The following is a 20152-nucleotide window of genomic DNA, read 5'->3' on the forward strand; positions in this document are numbered from 1 at the left end:
ATAGGCTCAATTCTGGGTCATACTTGAGATTAGCAGTGTACAGGGGTTTAGCAGGGCAAAACACAGGAGGAGCAGCAAGGCAGAGCACAGGGGGCCCTGGAGGGAACAGACAGAGGGGGGTTGTGCGGTATGAGGTTGGGATCAGGAGATCAGTGTATAGGGAGCATAGGAGAGCAGAGTAGAGAGACAACGGAACAGCACAATTTGGGAGGGGGGCAGGAGAGCACAATATGGGGGCCATCAGCACGGCACAATACTGGGATCAGGAGAGTGTTGAGTTTAGCAGCACCGGCAGCAGGCCACAGCACAAGGGCACAGTACCAGGGTGGGGGGAAGCAGGGTATAATACTAGGGTCAAGAGAACACAGGGGGGTCAGAAGAGCACAGTACAGGGCAGGGGGGCAGGATAGCACAATACTGGGGTTTGTAGTATGTAGCGCATAAGTGATTTCCTTATGCCAAGCGGTGCAGGGAAGCTGCTGTATTGTAACTGGCGTACTGATCCCTGCCTGCCCTCCTCTCTTTTCCTTACTGTGTGATATCACATACAAGCTCCTGGGATGGATAGGAGGGGAGGGGCCAGCTGGGATCAGCACAGGACAATTATGTATGTTTCTTCCGTGCACGGCTCTGCAGGGGGAGCAGTTGGTCTATCAGATATGTGGGGGCGGGTTCTACCCATCACCTGCCTGTGATGGGCAGGTAAATCTCGATGGAACCCTGGTTAAAACCTGGTCTAGTTGATTATCAAACAACAAACAGTGTAGTGCTACCCTATTGGTTAGGGTGGTGCTACACTATTTGTTTTGATTTTCAATTTTGGGTTGGGTGGAAAAAGTGTTTTAACCTGCAACCTTATTTTTAGTCTTATATGTATGTAAAGAACTGTGTGATCCAATGTTGTGGTTAACCCGCGCTTGGCAAATAATCAAATAAAGTGAAGGTGAGAGAGAAAAAATATATAATGCCGCTTACCAATTCAAGAGGTCTAAATCTGCATTTAAAAGATGAGAAAATGAGCGTAGATGGATGAGGTAGTTTATTAATGTTTTTAAATGGTACTTTACTATGGGATTTCCTTGCTCTTTCCTTGGTTTGTGTTTTTGCTGCTGAGACCGGTATATGAGAAGCGATCCTGTGACCACTTTTGGAACATGCCGTTCATGAGAGAGTGAGGCTTGAGGATTGCCGAGGAGTGAGAGGAAGAGCTGGAAGCCATTCATCAATGCAGGATTTGTGATCTTTTAAATATTGATTGAGACCTCTTAAATTGTGGGGGGGGACTAAGGATTTGGTAACCGACTTTATATTCACTTGGTTGAAGCACAGCAGTGGACATTGATATTTCGTTTATAGGACTTTGTTTTTTTTTATTTGTTACACACTATATTTCTAATTCAAAATTTCTTGACAGCGCAAAACTATTTTTTTCCGTTATGAAAGGAACTGCATATATTTTTGGTTGTTGGTTTTTAGTTGCAGACTATCAAGCAATATCTGAAATAAAAAAATGATACTTTTCTGCTTACTTTTTCTACATATAGATAAATATGTATTTTATAATCTAGAAATTTTATGAGTTCATTGTTTAGCATGGATAGAGAAATCTTTTTTGTGTGTGTTTATGTATGTATGTATGTATGTATGTGTGTGTGTGTGTGTGTATGTGTATGTATATGTATGTATATATATATATATATATATATATATATATATATATATATATATATATATATATATATATATATATATATATACATATATACATATATACATACATATACACACTAAACTTTATTTGTTATACTCTTCATGCATGCAACCCAAGCGGCTTTAATTAAGGAGGATACTTACAATATTTTACAGTATATTCGCTTTTTTAAAATGTTTGAAAAAAAAAGGTCAGGAGAATTGGTGCAGAGGGGCAGTTACAGAAGGTAGCCCTGTGTGGCTCCCTGCAGGCAGCAGCTGAAAGCCATCCACCCCCCACTCCAGCCAGCTTTCAGCTGCTGAAGGGAGAGACACAAGACACAGGGCATCATTCTTGCAATTGCTTCTCCAACACTGATCCTCCTCCCTATTCTGTCTGCTTCTGATTTCCCCCCCCCCCTCCATGTGTGCCCCCCTTTCACTGTGCACCCCCCCCCCCCCAGCTCTACAGGCTTCCCTGCCCTGTAAAAAAAAATAATATATTTAAACCTAAATAATTAAAAAAAAATTGTAAAATAATTGTGAACACTTTTAACATTTTAAACAAATGTGTGTATATTTTTTAATGTAAAAAACTAAAAAGGGGCTAATTCACACAGGTTCTTTGTTATGTTTGTGTCCGATCATAATGATTTTAGTGTATTTTTAGTGGAATTATTGTTATGGTATATTGAGGGGGGGGGGGGGGGGGCTGCCAGGTAGGCTGTACGGGGCCCTGTGATTTCTAACAGTAGCCCTGCGCACACACACACACACCACTGAGCCCCACATCCTAGATTAATAAATTCTTGTATGATTGATACTATAATTTAACTCTCATCCTTATGACTTGTGTGATTGGACTGCTGACCGGCTGCAAACTACCACCATTGCTATAGTGCAATTCCAGCTCTTACCCCACAGAGGTGCACATTGGCAATGGTTGCTGCATGCGGCAATTCAGCATCCTCTCTATGCTACCTGTGATATGAGAGCACATGGGCTCCAGATTTCTTCCATTATTTCCTTTCTTTTGAGTTTTTTCTAAACCATTGGATGAAATCGAACCCACCAGATCTAAAACATTGAAGCACTTACTTCTTTGCAAGACACAGGAAGCGCCCCAATGTTAAAGTGCCGGTGCATTCTGAGATGTTAATTGAAGCATAACATTTCATGGAAGGCAATCGTTAATTACACATATTATGTACAGGCAAGTACTGATATAAATGTATTGGTGCTATTAAAACTTCACTGTTTGCTTTCAGTAGTTTTGTACAATGTGCCATAGTTCACTGTAAAGGGTTCCTTGCCTATGCGAGGGCAGAACCCTCTTTCACCAAAACATTGAAGCACTTGCTGTTTTGAATTCAGAAAAGCACTTCAATGTTAAGGTAAAAGAAAGTCCTTCACATTGTTGATCTTTTCCAGCATGGAACCTACTGGGAGAAAGAATTGTAAATAGTTACATAAATGAGGCTAGGCATATAGCATCATACAGCAGCCATCAGATTTTGGGTTAATTTGTAACTTTGCACGTTTTTTTTTGATGTACAAGATAAGCCTAATGGAGAGGTATGCCCACTTCCATTAGTGGTAATACACTAGAGTTCAATGAAGATGAGAAAACAGGCAAATTTCTAACACCTTCTAACAATATGTCTAGTAGTAATTAGATGGAAATGTCTGCTGGGACACAAATGAATAAAGAGCAAATAACAGCTAAATATAAAATAATTCCTGTTTGTGTGTAATAAACATTCAATAAGTAAATCGTGCCACAACGTATGTAGACCGAATATTTCCAATAGGATTATAAATATGACCCAAAGGCTACGTACACACAGCAGAGAAATCTAGAAAAAATTCATAGTGTTTGTTATGGGAAATGGCTCCTTGTTTCCAGCTTTCTTTTCTTTCGTTTTCAAAAATAAGTGGCATTAACATCTAATTTCAGTTTTAGTCTATATACAAACGTATGCCTATCTAAGCCTTAGCCTGTTTCAGAGGTAACAAGCATGCAGTCAGTAAACTGCAGAAGGCAGCTATACAGTTGTGATCTGGTCCTAGTGGTCACTCACCTTGGTTGCTGGCTGCTGAACTGTATTCCTGTAATACTCAGAATGGTCTTTGAGTCTCTGTCATGCCCTTTATACCTTCCTATTATCATTTTGGCTTACTAATCCCAAAGGGGTGGTCAGTGCTCTTTGTTATTGTAATGTATGTGTTGTGTGTTCATTTTTTTGGGAGGGTCTTGTGTCCATTTGTCCTTTTTTATCTTGATTAAGTAGAGGAAATCTTAACTCCTCTGATGACTGAGGGATGACCCAGTTACTTATTTTCTAGGGTGTTTCATATGCTAACTATCTGCAGTGGTGAAACCTGCTGTTGGGCTGATTAGGTTTTCCTGAGGCAAATATACACAGGAGTGAGCTAATCAAAGCTCTGCAATGGCATTGTGTTGCAATCAGACTGGGCCGTGGGTGCATACTAATTGTATACATACAAAAGCCAAAAGTCGTTAGGATGCGCACAAACTACACATACCCTTTGTAATCCCCGAAATACAATCAGAACTTTGTTTGGGGCCTTTCAGACTGCCTGCATTCCATGCAAATGAATCCAGCAGAAAATTGTTTAGGAATATAAAGTCCACCAGATAAGGAAATTGCAATCCTAATAATTTTATAATGAAGAAATATATAATATTCTGATGCACTGCGCGCATCTATAGTTGCCACCATATGATCTAGCCAAAGAAGGAAGAAACCCTTTATTCTGACTGTTTTTAATGGCTAGTATATGAATAAACCTGTAGAAAAATGTATGTTGCTGGGGCATTGCAGAAATAAAGATGTTGACAGCCAATGCGGTGTCTGGTAGCTTAATGTTCTGTTGTCCATGAAATACAATTGCTGACTAGTACTTTTTACTTTTGGTTTAGCTCAATACATAAATGTAATATTTGGCTGGAGGTAATTCTTACTTTTACAGGTATTATCAGAGGCTATTTTCTTATGGTTTAAGTGCATCCAAGCAGACTTGATACTATAGCACAATCACTTTGCCACACTAGTAAGCTGTGATTGCTGCCTGTATATGTAACAAGCAATTATGGTTGCCCATATCTGTATGACTAAAAAAACTATAAATATGACAAAAAAAATTGAAACCACATTTCCAAAATTATTCATATTGCAGAAAACGTATGCTGAGGGAAGTTTGATGGCTGCCATTATTGTTCTGAAAATGCTAGTCGCCTGGTGGTCATGCTGACACAGTGGCTTTATGACTTTAAATTAGTGATCCAGAACTTGTTTGAGATCATTGGGGGATATGGACATCCATAAAATGAGTCAGGAAGCATGGAGGTTTAAATTGGCATCAGGGCAATGGTGGGTCTAAACATTGAATGTTAATACAAATGGCTTCTGAAAAATATGCACCAACATGCACATCAACGGTCATTTGTTAGTATTTTCTTCTAGTGGCCTAGGTCCTGGGGAATGATACCCCTGGCCAAAGAAATGTAGATTTAAAGGTTTTTCTCTATGTGGTAACAAAGCCTATAATGGTGAGCAAAATTGGATTTTAAACAACTTTTGCTTATTCGCTTTTAGAAACCAGGCCTTATCTACTTGTTTCCTATGACATGCTTTAACCCATGCTGCTGACCTCTACATAAGCAAGCTTGGTGTATTTAAGATGGCCATAGACAGAGTGGTTTTCTCTCCTGCAACCATGGGTTGCAGGACAGAAAATCGCTCGATTTCCCCATTAACACAGTCAGTTTTAGGGGAAATCCTTCCTCCGAGTCATTGTGTTCTCCCGACGGGGGAAGCCAATACCGCTGGGAGAACACAGTGATTATTGCTAGCGGCTATACGAGCCACCAGCAATAATCGCATGTAAAATCCAACAGGCTGGTTGTACCCAAGTCGATCAATCGATCAGCTTGGGTACATTCAGCCTTCCCATACATACATGGTTCGAATCTGGGCCGGTTTCTGCTGAACCAGCTGAGATTTGAACAGTCTATGGCCGGCTTTAGGCTCCCAGTCAACAGACATTTCCCTTTTTTCATTTAGTATATTGCATCCTTGGAAGTCGCTTTAACAGAGATGTATAGTCGCACTCACAACATACACTTTATTTTATAATGTCAGCAATGTAATCGCAATGCATACAGTAGTTATTTTTGACAGTCCAATATCCCTTTGCTTGAAAAATCTCCTTTCATCTTGTGAGTTCTACCTGTCTGCTAGCATCTGTTTGCATAACTTTCTGGATTCTCTGCTTGCTTTGCAGGGAATTGGGCATGAATTAGTTATTGTGCGTAAATTCTTAAGCTGGCTAAGCTAGTAGAATTTTGTTGGAAATTTTCTCTTTTTAAGAACATATATTAGTTTTATAGTCATTAGTGGGGTCAAGCCACGTTTGTTTTTGACTGCAGTAATGAAAATTCAAAGGAGCAGTATGGGCTATTCGATTGTAAGCTCGCAGGAGCAGGGCCCTCATCACCCTCTTGTATTGAATTGTACTGTTGCTGTATTGTCTCCCTTTATGTTGTAAAGCGAACTGGTGGTGCTATATAAATCCTGTATAATAATAATGGGAATTATTGAATTTCTACCATTTGTATGTGCTTTCGTTCTTTTTTTTTTCAAGTCCAGTCGTTCAATCGATTTGTCAAAAACAAACAAAATTTTGAAGTACTTTTGAACGACATTCCTTGAGCCATCAAATAGATTTTTCTTTTAATTAATTTATTTTTTATTTAAATGTATACAATAATACATGGAGTATCATTACAGTGTCTGTTAAGAATGAGCACAATACAAAAGGTGTAGGATGTTGATACAAAAGCATTGGGTTGTAGGGCACATAATTGTTGAATTACGTAGCACATAGCAACCAACTGGTTACCAAGAAATCAAATTAAACAGAAAATAAGGTAAACAATAAACAGGAGAACAAGTGTTCTCCATGTGTTGATGTATTACGTGTATGATAACATTTGTAAAAGTTATCGCGTTTATCTGCTTTTTATTTTATTTTTTTTATCAACTTACATTTGTGCTTGGTAGGAGTATAGTTGAATTAAAAAATCTGAGTCACCATTTTACGTGGTAGGTTCATCACAGGTATCATTGATACCTAGCCATTCATCCCAAATCTTGTCAAATTTCAGAGGACAGCCTCTGGCTTTGTATGTTGATTTATACATAGATAACTTTTGGTAAATCATTGTTTCTTTAAGGTAGAACTATAGGCAAAACTTTTTTTCCCCCCCATTTTGGATCGAGTAAGGAAGGGTTATAAGGAAGGAAGGCACTGGGTATGTGCGGTCCACCAACTCCACTTCCGGGTATATGCGTTCCAGACATAGATCTTTTTTTTTTGTTTTCTTTTCTATCATTCCACACATTTACACACATTCCCTTACACACATTGAGAGAAATAATAAAATGTTTAATATTCATCGTAATCATAATTAGTATTTATATTAAGCAGAAAAAGGAAATGCATCATGGGAAATGCAGTGCTTCTGGACCCCTGCACAGTGTGTTGGTATGTGCTAAAAAAAAAAAGTGTCCGCCTTCCCGTTCCATTGAAGTAAAGGGAATGTGTGTAAATGTGTGGAATGATAGAAAGGAAAACAACAAAAAAAAGATCTATGTCTGGAACGCATAGACCCGGAAGTGGAGTTGGTGGACCGCACATACCCGGGTGCCTCAGCCCCGCCTCCTCTCAGTCAGCTGTTCGCTAAGTCTTAAATTTCATCGGACCTGGAAAATGTCTTGTGTGCATGCGCACCGGGACTCGCACCAGCTGGTGGTGACATAGCATCACCGGAAGTGACGAGGGTCCGGAATTTTCACGGGTCCGATTACATTTTAGAACAGACCTTGGGAGATTTTCCCTCTTCTTTTTTCTTTTCTGGATACATTTGAGATTTTCTTTTACTTTCATTTTCAATGATGGTAAACAGGACAAATAGAGAGGGTGAATCTCACTAGCGGGGACACAGACAGCAATAAAAACTGACAGGTGTTCTAAACAATCTCTCTATCCAAAACTATGAAAGTTTTGCCTATAGTAATACTTTTATTAACCACTTTAGCTCTAGGCCTTTTCTTACACTTTGTTTGCATGTAATAACAATCAGTATTTTTGGCTAGAAAATTTAGAACCCCCAAAACATTAAAAAAAAAAAAAAAATATATATATATATATATATATATATATAAAGAAAGCAGAGTCTCTAGAGAATAAATTAAGGGGTGTTGCTATTTTTTATGTCACGCAGTTACATAATGTTATGCCAAGTAAATAGATACCAAACGTCACACTTTAAAAGAGCAACGGCGACAATGTAAATTTTACTATCCATAGCCGACGATTTAAAAGCCGTTACCACTTTGGATTTACAAAGGAGGTCTCGTGATAGAATTACTGCTCTTGATCTGATGTTCACGGTAATACCTCACATGTGTGGGGCGATCGCTGTTTGTGTGCGAGACTAATGTGTTTGCATTTGCGCGCGCTAATTTTTTTTTAATTATTTATTTTATTTACACTATCGCTTTCATTTTATTTTTTTTAATCACTTTTATTGTTGTCATAGGGAATATAAATATCCCCTGTGATAGCAGTCGGCAGTAACAGGTACTTTTATGGAGAGATCTGGGGTCTGTTAGACCCTAGATCCCTCCTCTGCCCTTGAAGGAATTTGATCACACCAAGATCAGTGTGTTCAGATGCTTTGCCTACTTAAAAATGGCGCTGTTTACATCCAGGGAGACTAGAAGGGATGTATGCACATCGCTTCCAGTTTCCTATCTAATCAAGGTGATCAGAGCTGCTCCTGTCTCTGTTTGCCTCTGATCAGCTGGCAAAAGCGCTGGCTGGCTGCTCGGGTCCCCCAGTAGGATGGGAGAGCCAGCGAAGGTGGCGGGACTTAAAAACAATTTTAAATTATACTTGCAGGCATTATCACGCTATAGCCACTTGAAGTCCAGCAATGTACGTCACTGCTCATCAAGTGTTTAAAAGGATCATTCTGTGTATATTTTTTCTTGCAGAGAATACTTAGAATCCCCCCCCCCCCCCCAAGTTAAAGAATTCCTTGCAACTTTCATCTGAAATTTCTGGAATAACTTTTTGCCACTGGTTTTGTAGTTTAGAGATTTTGAGAGATTTGCCTCTGAGGAGAGTATCATAGTAAGTGGAAATTAGATTGGTATAAACTAATTGAAGTAAAGTACTTTCTAGTTAGGAGTTGTACACCTGAGTCCCTAGTTGGGTTTAGGCTGCATGTCTGAGTTGAAGGTATCCGAAATAACAGACTTTCGTGATACATAATTCATGTTGTAGCACAGGGAAGGTTTTGAAGGAGCATTGTGAGTAGAGTTGATAGATATATTTTCTGTGCTGCTGTGGCTACAGCAGACCATAAGGAAAAGAATAAGTGTGGAAATGTAGGATTGAACCAGATGGCTTAGTTTGGAGAAGTATTTTGTTCCGAGTTAGGCAGTAAGGACACACATTGGTTATAGATTTTCAGTGATACATTTTAAGGCTGGGTTTACACAGACAGGCATCGCATTGCTGTGCAGATCACATGCGATGTCTGTGCAACGCAAACTGTATAGCTAAAATCGCATTTGCACCAAAATGGCACAGGACCCTTTTTTTGGTCCACACTTGCATCGGATCGCATGGGTGGTCACACCTATGCAATACGATTCCTGCACCATTTCACAGTTCGCACTTGCGAACCGATCTGGGGGTGTCATTAATTTTACATTGACACCTGCAGTGGTTCGCAGATGTCTGTGTAAACTGCCGGCAAATCGGGTGCGATGTGGGAACCCGCACAGGAATCGCACTGGTTCCTGCATTGCACAAGTGTGAACCCAGCCTAAAATATTAGTCATTCAGCTGAGGGCAATGTACACCTATAGATTGCTTGCATCTAATAAGTAGAGATATGGAAGGAAGAGCCACCAGTGGATATAAATCAGTTGGGTAGCATGATAGTAGAATTGTAGGTAAAGCTCAATCATTTTCAGAGGTATGGAGTTGTAAAGACTATAGTCTGGGAGTTTTAGGGGGTGCCTAAGAAATGTAGAATGGGTGGAATCAATGTCCTAAACCTTGTTTCTTTTTTTTTTCTTTTTTTTTTTTACATAAGTTGGGGAATTTAGACACAATATACAATATTTTAGGTAAAAACATTTTTTTTTAAATAAATTGATTCTTCCTCAGAGGGGTCTTTAACCATGTTGTAACTTTGGTTTTGAAAGTTATAATACCCAGGAGCAGGTTTGTCAGCATGTTTAGGGAAAGGTAGTTGGATATCAATCCCTGGGTATTTGAAATTGTGACGTAAAGGGAAAAATCAGATGGCATAGTAAAGGGAAGATCTGAATCCTTTGGAAATATGTACAGTTTGGAACAATTCTTCTTAAACCCATTAACATCTCATACAGCATGTAATATATTTATTCAAAGTGTGGTGAAGGTTTGTCAAGTACAGCAACATATTATCTGGGCATAGAGAGACTTGTTCCTCCCTCCAAAGCACCTTTCCAGACACATTTCAGTAACTGTGAAGTTCCAAAGAGCTACACTAGTGCTTCTATCTCAAGAGCGAACTGAGAATGGAAAAGGGGCGTCCCTGTTTAAGGTTTTCCTTTTATAGGAAAGGAATCCCAGATGAAATCGTTAACCCAGAGTTGTGTTAGGGGCTGAATGTATAGGATTTGGACCCATGGCACCAAATCCAGATTTACACAGTATTTGAAATAATTAGGGCCATTCTATAGAATTGAATGTCTTGTGTGTCTAAGGCCACTATAGCTGGAAATGCTGGAGGTGTTAGTAATTTGTAAATTAGTAAAAAGTCTACGAATATTTATATTTGTGGATCTGCCTGGGATGAATCCTATACGGACTGAGTTTATAGCCCGCATGAATTTTATCAATATTGTAACTTGTGACTGATTTTGCTAATCATGTTGGAGTGGAGAAAGGCTTAGAGCAGGGGTGTCAAACTCTATTTCACCGTGGGCCGCATCAGCATTATAGTTGCCCTCAAAGGGCCGGCTGTATCTATAAGACTATATAAATTTATCCACCGCTTTTTTTTCCCAGAGAATAGGTGCAAAAACTCAACCACACCCTACCCCAGAGTTCAGGGGTTCGCTACGTACAAAGTGCAAATTCAGGGGTGCCCTATTCACAAAATGCAGATTTCAGGGGTGTGCTGTGTACAGTAAGCAGGGTTGGGGGGTGCGCTACATACAGAATGTAGGGATTAGGGATTCTGCCTGAAAAAAGGCCTGGGTGTAAGGGGCCACATGAAATGGCCTGGAGGGCCTGAATCGGCCTTTGGGCCTTGTGTTTGACACATGTGGCTTAGAATATGATGGGTTTTTATTGCTGCCAGTGATCCCATTGGAAAGCATTTCCTTCACATCTTTGTCTTGGTGACAGGAGGTCAGAGAGGCAGGAAGTGTTGGGATATCTCTCCAGGGGCATAAAACCCAAAACTGTATAACGGAGCAGTAAAAGGTTAGAATCTCTGTCAGTTTTTGTTTTTTCTGCCTTCTTTCCCCAGTTACTTCGTGTTTTTGCACTAATATCAAGTGTGGGGCAAAATTCCATAGTGGAGTCTCAAACTGCAACAAAAACCTTTTTTAAGTTCGAAGTCTGTTCCATTATTCAAAACTTGGGCTCATCATGTACACAATATCGGTATTTCAATAAAAGATAATCCTCAAACATGTACATTCTGATATCTCCCCTCCTACCAGCAGGCTACTAGCAAAGCAGGCTTTCCTGGAATGCTAATCAAGATTGTTTTCGAATACCTATTTAGGTGCAAATTTGCCTACCTCTCACCCAGCCACCAAAAAGCCATTGCCTGTCTAGTTCTATTTAGACATTTAATTGAATTCTAAGGTGATTTAAATGACACTTCTTTTTTTCCCCTACTATTTCTGTGAAAACCCTGGAGCTGTTATGCACAGGAATCAGTAAGTGTTTCCTTAGAACATCATTGTCAGGAACAGTGTCAATCAAATTAATGTGACAGGAAGTTATAGGGTCACCATGGAGGAAGTCTAAAGTAAATTATATTTTTAGCTTAGCATGGATGTCATGGGTGTTTAGGATAACTGAAACTCATGGTGATGATCCACTGAAATTCATCTTAGAGATGTATCATCTTTACAGGCATACGCTTCCTGGTTTTCATAATTTGTGTGTAATATCTCTGCAACTAATTGGCGATTGTCTCCCTTTCCTGTAGAAAAGGTCAAATTCCATTAACCATGTGTATGATTAAAAAAAAAAAAAAAAAATGTGCTAAAAGGAGAAACCAACCTAACTATAGGCAGTCTGAAAGTAGAACTAAAGGCAAAACTTTTTTTTTTTTTTTTTTTTAAATAGAGTAAAGGATGGTTATAACCCCTGTCATTTTTTGTTATCTGTGTCATATTGTCAAGATCTCCTTTTGCTTCTTGTCCCATATCCAAACCAGGAAATGAGAGGAAAGCCTTCAAAAGAGAGGGCATCCCTGGTTGTCACCAGAGTCACCAGAACTAGTGTCCCCATTGAAAGACTTTTTTCATCTGTTCCTGTTCTGGGGACTACACAAAATTTGGGATATCTTTTAGTTTGGTAATTATGGCAAACCGCACAAATAAAGAGGGCGAATCTCCGTAATAGGGACACAGACAGACAGCAATATACCTGACAAGTGTTCTAATTCCTCTCCACTCTGCTTTCCACCAGACATAGTTGATTTTTTTAAAATTTAATTTTCTTCACTTCCTGTCCCAAGGACAGAACAAGGAGGTAAGAGGAAATCTGGGAAACATTAGGGAATTTTCTTTTACCTTCAAAGGAAACTGTAAACAGGGCAAATTTAGAGGGTGAATGTCCCTAATGGAGGCACAGACCACAACAAAAGAATGGCAGGTGTTCTAATCCCTCTCCACTCTGCCAAAAAAATGCCTTTTAGTACAACTTAAAGCGGAGTTCCGGGCAGAGAAACGATTTTTTTCTGAACATACCCCCGGGACAGTCAGGGCTAGCACATTCCACAATGGCTAGCCTCTGATCTGTCCCGGTTCGCACTTACCTGTAAGAAGAAATACTTACTTAGAAATTTTCTTCCACAGCGTTTCCATCTCGGTTGTGGGCAGCTGAAGCCGGCGCGGTCCTCTTCTCTGTCTTCTTCCGCGTCTTCGTGTCCCAGAATGCACTGCACCGGCCCCTCTCGTCACTTCCGGTGCGGCGCCGCATTCCTAAACAGCTTCTGGGCATGCCCAGAAGCTGTTTAGCAGGGGAATGCGGCGTCGCCCGGAAATGACGAGCGGGGCCGGTGCGGCGCATTGATTCCTGGGAGCTATGACGTTTAGCTCCCAGGAATCATCGCGAGGCAGGAAGTGACGGGGTGAGCCTCGGCGCTGGAGGAGGAAGCTGTCATAGGTGAGTATTTACGATCTTCAATAAAAAGGTGAGTAAACAAAAAAAAAAAAATAACTATCCAATTCCTTTTCAGGTGAGGCATACCTAGCGGAGGGGCACAAAAAAAAAAAATCTTTTTTGTGCCCGGAACTCCGCTTTAAGGCAAACCTTTTTTCTTTTTCTTTTTTTTCCAAGAGAGGGCAGAGGGATTAAAACACTTGTCAGTTTTTATTGCTGTCTGTGCCCCTATTAGGGACATTCACCCTCTCAAACACACCCTTTCCAAAGAAAATCTCAAATTTTGGGTTATCTCCAGAAAAGTAATGGAGGAGAAATCTTTCAATGGAGACACTAGTTTTGGTGGCCTTGAGGTCCCCAAGAGATTCCCTTAATTTGCAGGGATTTCCTCTCACCTATTGTTTGGCTATGGGAAAGGAAGTGAAGGGAAAGCTCCCCAATGGGACACAGATTGCAAACAATAAACAGGGTTTAGGACCCTCCTTTACTCTATCCAAAATTAATAGTTTTGCCTGTAGTTATACTTTAAGTCAGCCAAACATGTTGCAGACTGATTCAGCAGTTTCTTTTGGATTTGCCAACTTGGGAGTACAAAACATCCAATTTAGATCCAACACCATGTAGTTGTTAGTAGGGAGATTGTGCAGTCAGATTTTAACCACTTAAGCCCCGGAAGATTTTACCCCCTTCCTGACCAGGGGGTATTTTGCGATTCGGCACTGCGTGACTTTACGGACAATTGCGCGGTTGTGCGACGCTGTACCTAAACGAATTTTTGGATCACGCGCTATAAACAAAAAAAGAGCGTCAATTTTGCAAAAATAACAATATTTTTCACATTTTTTTATATGAAATTCCCCCAAAAAAAAAGTAAAAATCAAAATTTTTTAACATTTTCGGCCAATTTGTTTTATGCTGCCTATGTTTGGTAAAAAAAAATCGCAAAAAGCGTATTTTGATTGGTTTGCACAAAAGTTATTGCATTTACTAACAAAGGGAAAGATTTTTGTCATTTTTGTTGTTTTTCTTTTTAACGCGTAATGGCGGCGATCTGCGATTTTTTTTTGCGGGACTGCGACATTGCGGCAGACAGATCGGACCCTTGACTGACATTTTTTACACTTTTGGGGTTACCAGTGACATTTCTACAGTAATCAGTGCTATATATATGCACTGTTACTGTAAAAATACACTGGCAGTGAAGGGGTTAACTTTGAGAGGGAGGGGCTGTGTGTGTCCCTAGGGGTGTGATTCTAACTGTTGAGCTGTAGTTACACTGATCAACGGTCCTACATAGTAGAACCGTATGATCGGTGTATCTACACAGGGGAGAATGACAGGCAGCTTGTTTACACAAGCTGCCTGACTTTCTCCCTCTCCCCCGCCGATCGCAGAGTGAGCGGCGGACATCGGGTCCGCCGGTCAAACGCGCGGGGGGTCCGTGACCGCGCCGCCGGAGGCGCGCGCTCGCTCGCTCCCCAGAGCCTCACAGGCTAGTGACGTATATTTACGTCACTTTGCCTGTGAGGGGCTGACCGCCGCAGTATATCTACTTGCGGCGGTCGGCAAGTGGTTAATATGTCAAGAATTAGAGCTTGCACTTGGTGTTTTGTCTTATTATTATTTCAGGTACTTGTATAGCGCTGTCAATTTACGCAGCGCTTTACATATACATTGCACATTTAAATCAGTCCCTGCCCTCAAGGAGCTTACAATCTAAGGTCCCTAACACACATACATACATATAGTAAGGCCAATTTTTATACAGGATCCAATTAACCTACCAGCATGTCTTTGGAGTGTGGGAGGAAACCGGAGTGCCCGGAGGAAGCCCACGCAGGCACAGGGAGAACATGCAAACTCCAGGCAGGTAGTGTCGTGGTTGGGATTCGAACCAGCGACCCTCTTGCTGCTAGGTTAAAGTGCTAACCACTACACCACTGTGCCGTCCTACATGCATTTGTTTTTCTAGACTTGCTAAAGCATATTTTGTAGTCCTATTATATCATGAGTTTGCACTAGTGTTGCACAGATATCGGTGCTGATATGAAGCCTTTATGCAAGTACTAAAACCAATACCTTCAACCCTGTTCACCTATGTGTGGGCTGGTTTGCAGTGCGATTTTCAAAGCCCGGTTCAGCTGCAGGTCCAATGTGAATTGTAGTGTGAGAATGGAAATCGCACCAGAACCGGGCTGAAATCACACAGGACTCTTTTTCATATTGCGCTGCGGCCAGCCAGCACATATGTGAACAGGCTGTAAAAGCTCTCTGGAACACACACAAAAATGGATGTCCCTGCAAAGTAACATCTGTGCGTTTTTCCCATCAGTTTTCATGCATGTATGGTGTGAACGAGCCCTTAAAAAAGCTGTCACAGCTGACACTAAAAATAGATATCGATAATTGGTATCAGCGAGTACTTGAGAAAGTATCGGTACTGGGCCTCAAAAAATGGAACCGGTGCATCCCTAGCTAGAATGTTGTTTTTTTTTTTTTGTTTGTTTGTTTTTTTATGCCAGTAAGCTGCTCTCCAAATGCAGGTTTGAGGCTTTTTTTGCCCCCGAACACTGCTCTAAATTCTAGATCCCGAAGCCACAATGTGCATGGACACCTGCTTCATTCAGAGGCATAAAAATGCCTCGAAGGCCTAATGCACACACAGTTTGAGGATTACAGTTTGCTGTAGAAATAAATGTAAAATCGGCATGAAAACATTGGTATTTGCTTGATTTTGGGTGCATACAGCCATTACCTTTTCTGGCCAGCTGTATAACAGTAAGTTATTCTGATTTCACTGGCTGCATGCTTGTTTCAGGTCAGTGCCTTTCAGTATTATATAAAAGCCAGTGACAGCTGGGCAGCTTGCATTTTCCAGACATCAATAGCTGCCACTCAAGACAGGTTTATTTTATAATAGTTTTACATTTGTTTGTGGATTACACAATATCATATTACAATGCAACTTAGTAAAGAAGGGATAAAGGTACCATAGTGCAATTTGTTAATCCATGGGCCCAGTCATACTATTTGCATTGGGATGCACTGAGAAGTATTGCCCAGCACAGTCCCAACACAAAGACAAGATCATTGCCTTGTTTCCTGTGGGGTCAGTTCATACCACTGTGCTGCTGTGGTGTGTGCCAGCAAAAGTACTGCATGCAGTTTTTATGCAGTGCAGCAGGTTGCACGCAAAGTGCTGCATCCCAACACAGCTGTGATGAGTGGAACGCAATAAAATGTCACATGTGACACTTCATTATAGTTCTAACAAAAAATAAAGAATGCGCTGCATCAGAATATGTGCTTCAACACTGCGTCCTGTGTCCTGCCACCAATCACCAGTGGCTGTTCGCAGCTGCTTGTGTGAATCCAGACCTAAGATGGTAGTATAAGTAGGCTTTGTACATGTGCTTAGGAATTGTGCTAAAATGTTAGTAACTTTTTCTTTGGTGATATGTAACATCAGTTTTGTGTTGCACTCAAATGCAATCATTTTGTAAGAGCTCAATTTCTGTGTAAGCTTTCACAGACCTAAGTAAACCAATGCCTTTTGTTTGTTTAGGAAGGAATGGTTGGACCTCAAGGCTGAATACCTGTCACTTCAGAGAGCCAGCATGGTGTCCCTCAAGAAGTCACTAAATGAAATAAGCCATTCTTCTACAGGAGAGATGGAAACTGAGCCGACTGGGCAAAACCCTGATAGGAAAGGTAGACTGACCCGAAGCATTTATGGTGCAACAGTACACAACACATACATGTGAACTGCCTTACTTGCTAAAACATTTTTCATAGTAAGTCCTGTGATCTGTGCACCCCTACCAAACAGTAAAACCAGGTCCTGTATATACCTTTTTTTTCAGCACGACTAAAACACAACACCTTGGTCAAAGGCTGTTCCAACCTGTAGCCGATTAGTGGAGAAGCAGCAGCTCACTGTTGCAATCACCCTGCCATTGCTCCTCACATCAGCATATTCCCAGTGTTAGATGGAAACCTCTGCTATGCAGTGATTTATTCCTTTCCCACTATGTATGCTGCTTTGTGGGATATTACAGATGGAGAATGTGACAACAGATTGAAGTACCATTTAAAAATGCATTTAAGGATTTGTAACATATTCTGTAATACTTGTTTTAATTGGCGTCCCCTATTTTTGCCTACACTTTAGCTTTAAAAAAAACACACTAGTTATTGCACTCATCAGTGAATTCATTTTACAGTTGTTCCAATAACAACTGTTAACTTTCTGTTTCTGTGCTTGGTCCCATCACATTATATTTTCATTTATCCAACAGAAAATAGTGCAAAAAATGAAAATCTGGGACCTCAGTTTGTATGTGGCGTTATTGTGAAGATCACCTGCTCAGATCCTCTGCCGGTTCGTAAATATGTTAAGGTAAGCAAATAAAACTGCGGCCCGTGTTTGCGCGGTCACGGAAGCCCATTTATTTGAATGGGCTGCTCTGCCTGTGTCTCATGCAGGAAAAGGGTTCTTGCGCCATTTTTAAAATGTAGCAGCCAGGAAATCATGCACCATGCGAATTACCTGTGGTTCACGCACCTGCAAACATGCTTCAGCGTTTTGTGAAAGAGCTTTTAGATGCGTGTGGGTGCCGTTAAGACTGAATGGCAGCTCCACGCATTTTTAAACAGCAGTGCGTTTGGGCTGAGGGTGGTTGCCGGTGCTGGAACAGGTGAGATTCCCACACCGGCAACCACCAGCAATAGTGTGAGTAAAGCTGAACTCTGGAAATTAGACAAAAATACCGGAACCACTCTGTCGGTAGTCTTTACCTCGGAGTTGATTTTAATTGCAAGACTCCTGTGTTTTGGAGAGTAAAGCTGGCCACAGATGGTTCGAATCCATCTCTGGGAAGGTGGATTGTACCCAAATCCATCCATTGATCGACTTTGGTACAACCAGCATGTCAGATTTCTAGCATGTGATTGCCAGTGGCTATAGCCTCTAGCAATAATCATTGTCTTCTCCTAGCAGCAATGGCAGCCCCCTCCAGCAGAACACAATAGCTCAGTGGGAGGAATTCTTCCATCAACACTGACTGTGTTTATGGAGGAATTAAGTGATTTGCAGGAAAGAAAATCAAATGGTCTATGGCCTGCCTAACTTTTTGTAATGGTGAAGACATCCAGCGGTCATTTACATTGCTTTTTTTATAGAACACTGTGAAAAAATATCATTTTCACCATTCTTCTTTTTTTTCTTTTTTTTTTCCAGGAGGTATTATCTGCAGTGTCTGAAGTGGTATATGTAGATATGCTGGAGGGGGATACGGAGTGTCATGCTCGATTTAAGACTCCTGAAGATGCTCAAGCTGTTCTGAAAGCACGCTCTGAGCTGCAGAGCAAGCACAATTGGAAGGTTCAAATCCTCACTGGTAAGGAAATAGTTAAAGGCGATCAGTCACCTGCTGAGCAGTATGTTAATAGTACAGCAGGGTATAGACTGCATGAAACAAAAGCAGAGAAATGGGTTATACAGTAGATCCCATCTACATTTCAGATACAACCTTGTACAGTTCTATGTAAGTTTTGTTTTTTTTTTGTTTTTTTCCTTCAAAGGCTAAGGCAGGCAATCGATGGAACGTGTTTTTTTTTTCTTTCAATTGGTTGGTTAAACAAAAAAAAAACGAACCTAATTTTTTTACATTCAAGGTGGATGGGGAATCCTCCCTGCTAAGCTATTGTACTCTGACAGAAGGGAGACTTCCCCACCGTCAAAATACACTGATCAGTGTTGCAGGCTGCAGCTCTGATAGAGTGCAGAAAATCCAACAGGGCAGTTGTACAGAATTTGATCGATCTGCACAACCACAGGAGCCATACATGGAGCAAAATTCAGCCGGGCCCTGCTGAACTGGGTGAATATCGATCCATGTATGGCCAGCTTAAAGTGGTTGTAAAGCCTTGAGGTTTTTCACCTCAATGCATTTTATGCATTGAGGTGTGAAACCCTTTGCTGCACTGTCATTGGCTCATGCTGCTGTCAATCAAAAGCTGTGATTTGGACACAGCAGCGGGACTCTGGTGCGACCCCGCACAGGTGCCCATCTGGAAAGCGGCTTTCCGTGGGGGCACCCGATAAAGAGGAGGGGCCTGGAGCGCCGGCGGGGGACCCCAGAAGAAGAGGATCAGGGCTGCTCCATGTAAAACCATTGCACAGGGCACGTAAGAATAGGCATGTTTGTTATTTAAAAAAAAAAAAGACGGTTTCCAATCACTTTTAAAACATATAAATGCACATACGTTTGCAGGAAAAAAAGAGAATTTAATATTTTTTTCAGAGGAGTCTGCATTGCACCCGCAATTAGTCGATCATATGTGCAATGTCAGGCTCCTGTGGACACCTCCTACAGCTTTGTACCCGTACCTCTGCGGGCTTTCAGTTACAAAGCTGGGGGAAGTGTGAATGAACTAAAAAGGTGCTCATAAGTGCTCTTGCAGTTCATTGAAAACTGCAAGTTTGTCTGCCACAGTGGGAGAGGGGACTTGTAGTTTCTTCATTAACAGATTGCTGTGAACGTAGGATGCAGCTATGCGGCACAGCCCCACACAACCGCACCAATTTTGAAATGGGACATCGGGCGTGGGGAGAGGATCCTTGCCCGCTGTCACAGGAAAGGGGGGCAGGAGCATGTTACACCGTAAATATTGGTGTAACATGCTCAAAATGATGAACTTATCCTTTTAATGCAAATTACTACAGATTTCCAGAAAGAATTTTGGCTTCTGCCATGAAGTAAATCTGGTCTCAGAGCATGTCTGCTTCTCTTGGGTTCTAGCCAATATAGTAGCCACAAGTCACAGTGTACTTTTAGTCAATGCTTTCTTTATTGGGGGAAGTTACTTGTACTTAAAATTGCACAGACATTTATATTATTATGTTAATTTTCTTGGGGATTCAATCCTAGCTGGAGCTCTCATTGATTTCCACCCTAAACCA

At 41.0% G+C, this 20152-nt stretch overlaps 1 protein-coding gene across 1 annotated transcript in view; it reads left to right on the forward strand.

Annotated features, from left to right (window-relative positions):
• The window catches only part of LARP7 (La ribonucleoprotein 7, transcriptional regulator), a 49599-nt gene that overhangs the window by 25805 nt on the left and 3642 nt on the right, over positions 1-20152 (forward strand). Inside the window, exons 8-10 of the mRNA XM_082275438.1 lie at positions 16754-16899; positions 17487-17587; positions 18428-18587. Coding sequence (XP_082131564.1) covers positions 16754-16899; positions 17487-17587; positions 18428-18587 — 407 coding nt within the window. The remainder of the gene's footprint in view (positions 1-16753; positions 16900-17486; positions 17588-18427; positions 18588-20152) is intronic.

This window comes from Pelophylax lessonae, assembly GCF_965119305.1.
Source record: "Pelophylax lessonae genome assembly, chromosome: 1".
In the NCBI taxonomy this organism is placed as follows: domain Eukaryota; kingdom Metazoa; phylum Chordata; class Amphibia; order Anura; family Ranidae; genus Pelophylax; species Pelophylax lessonae.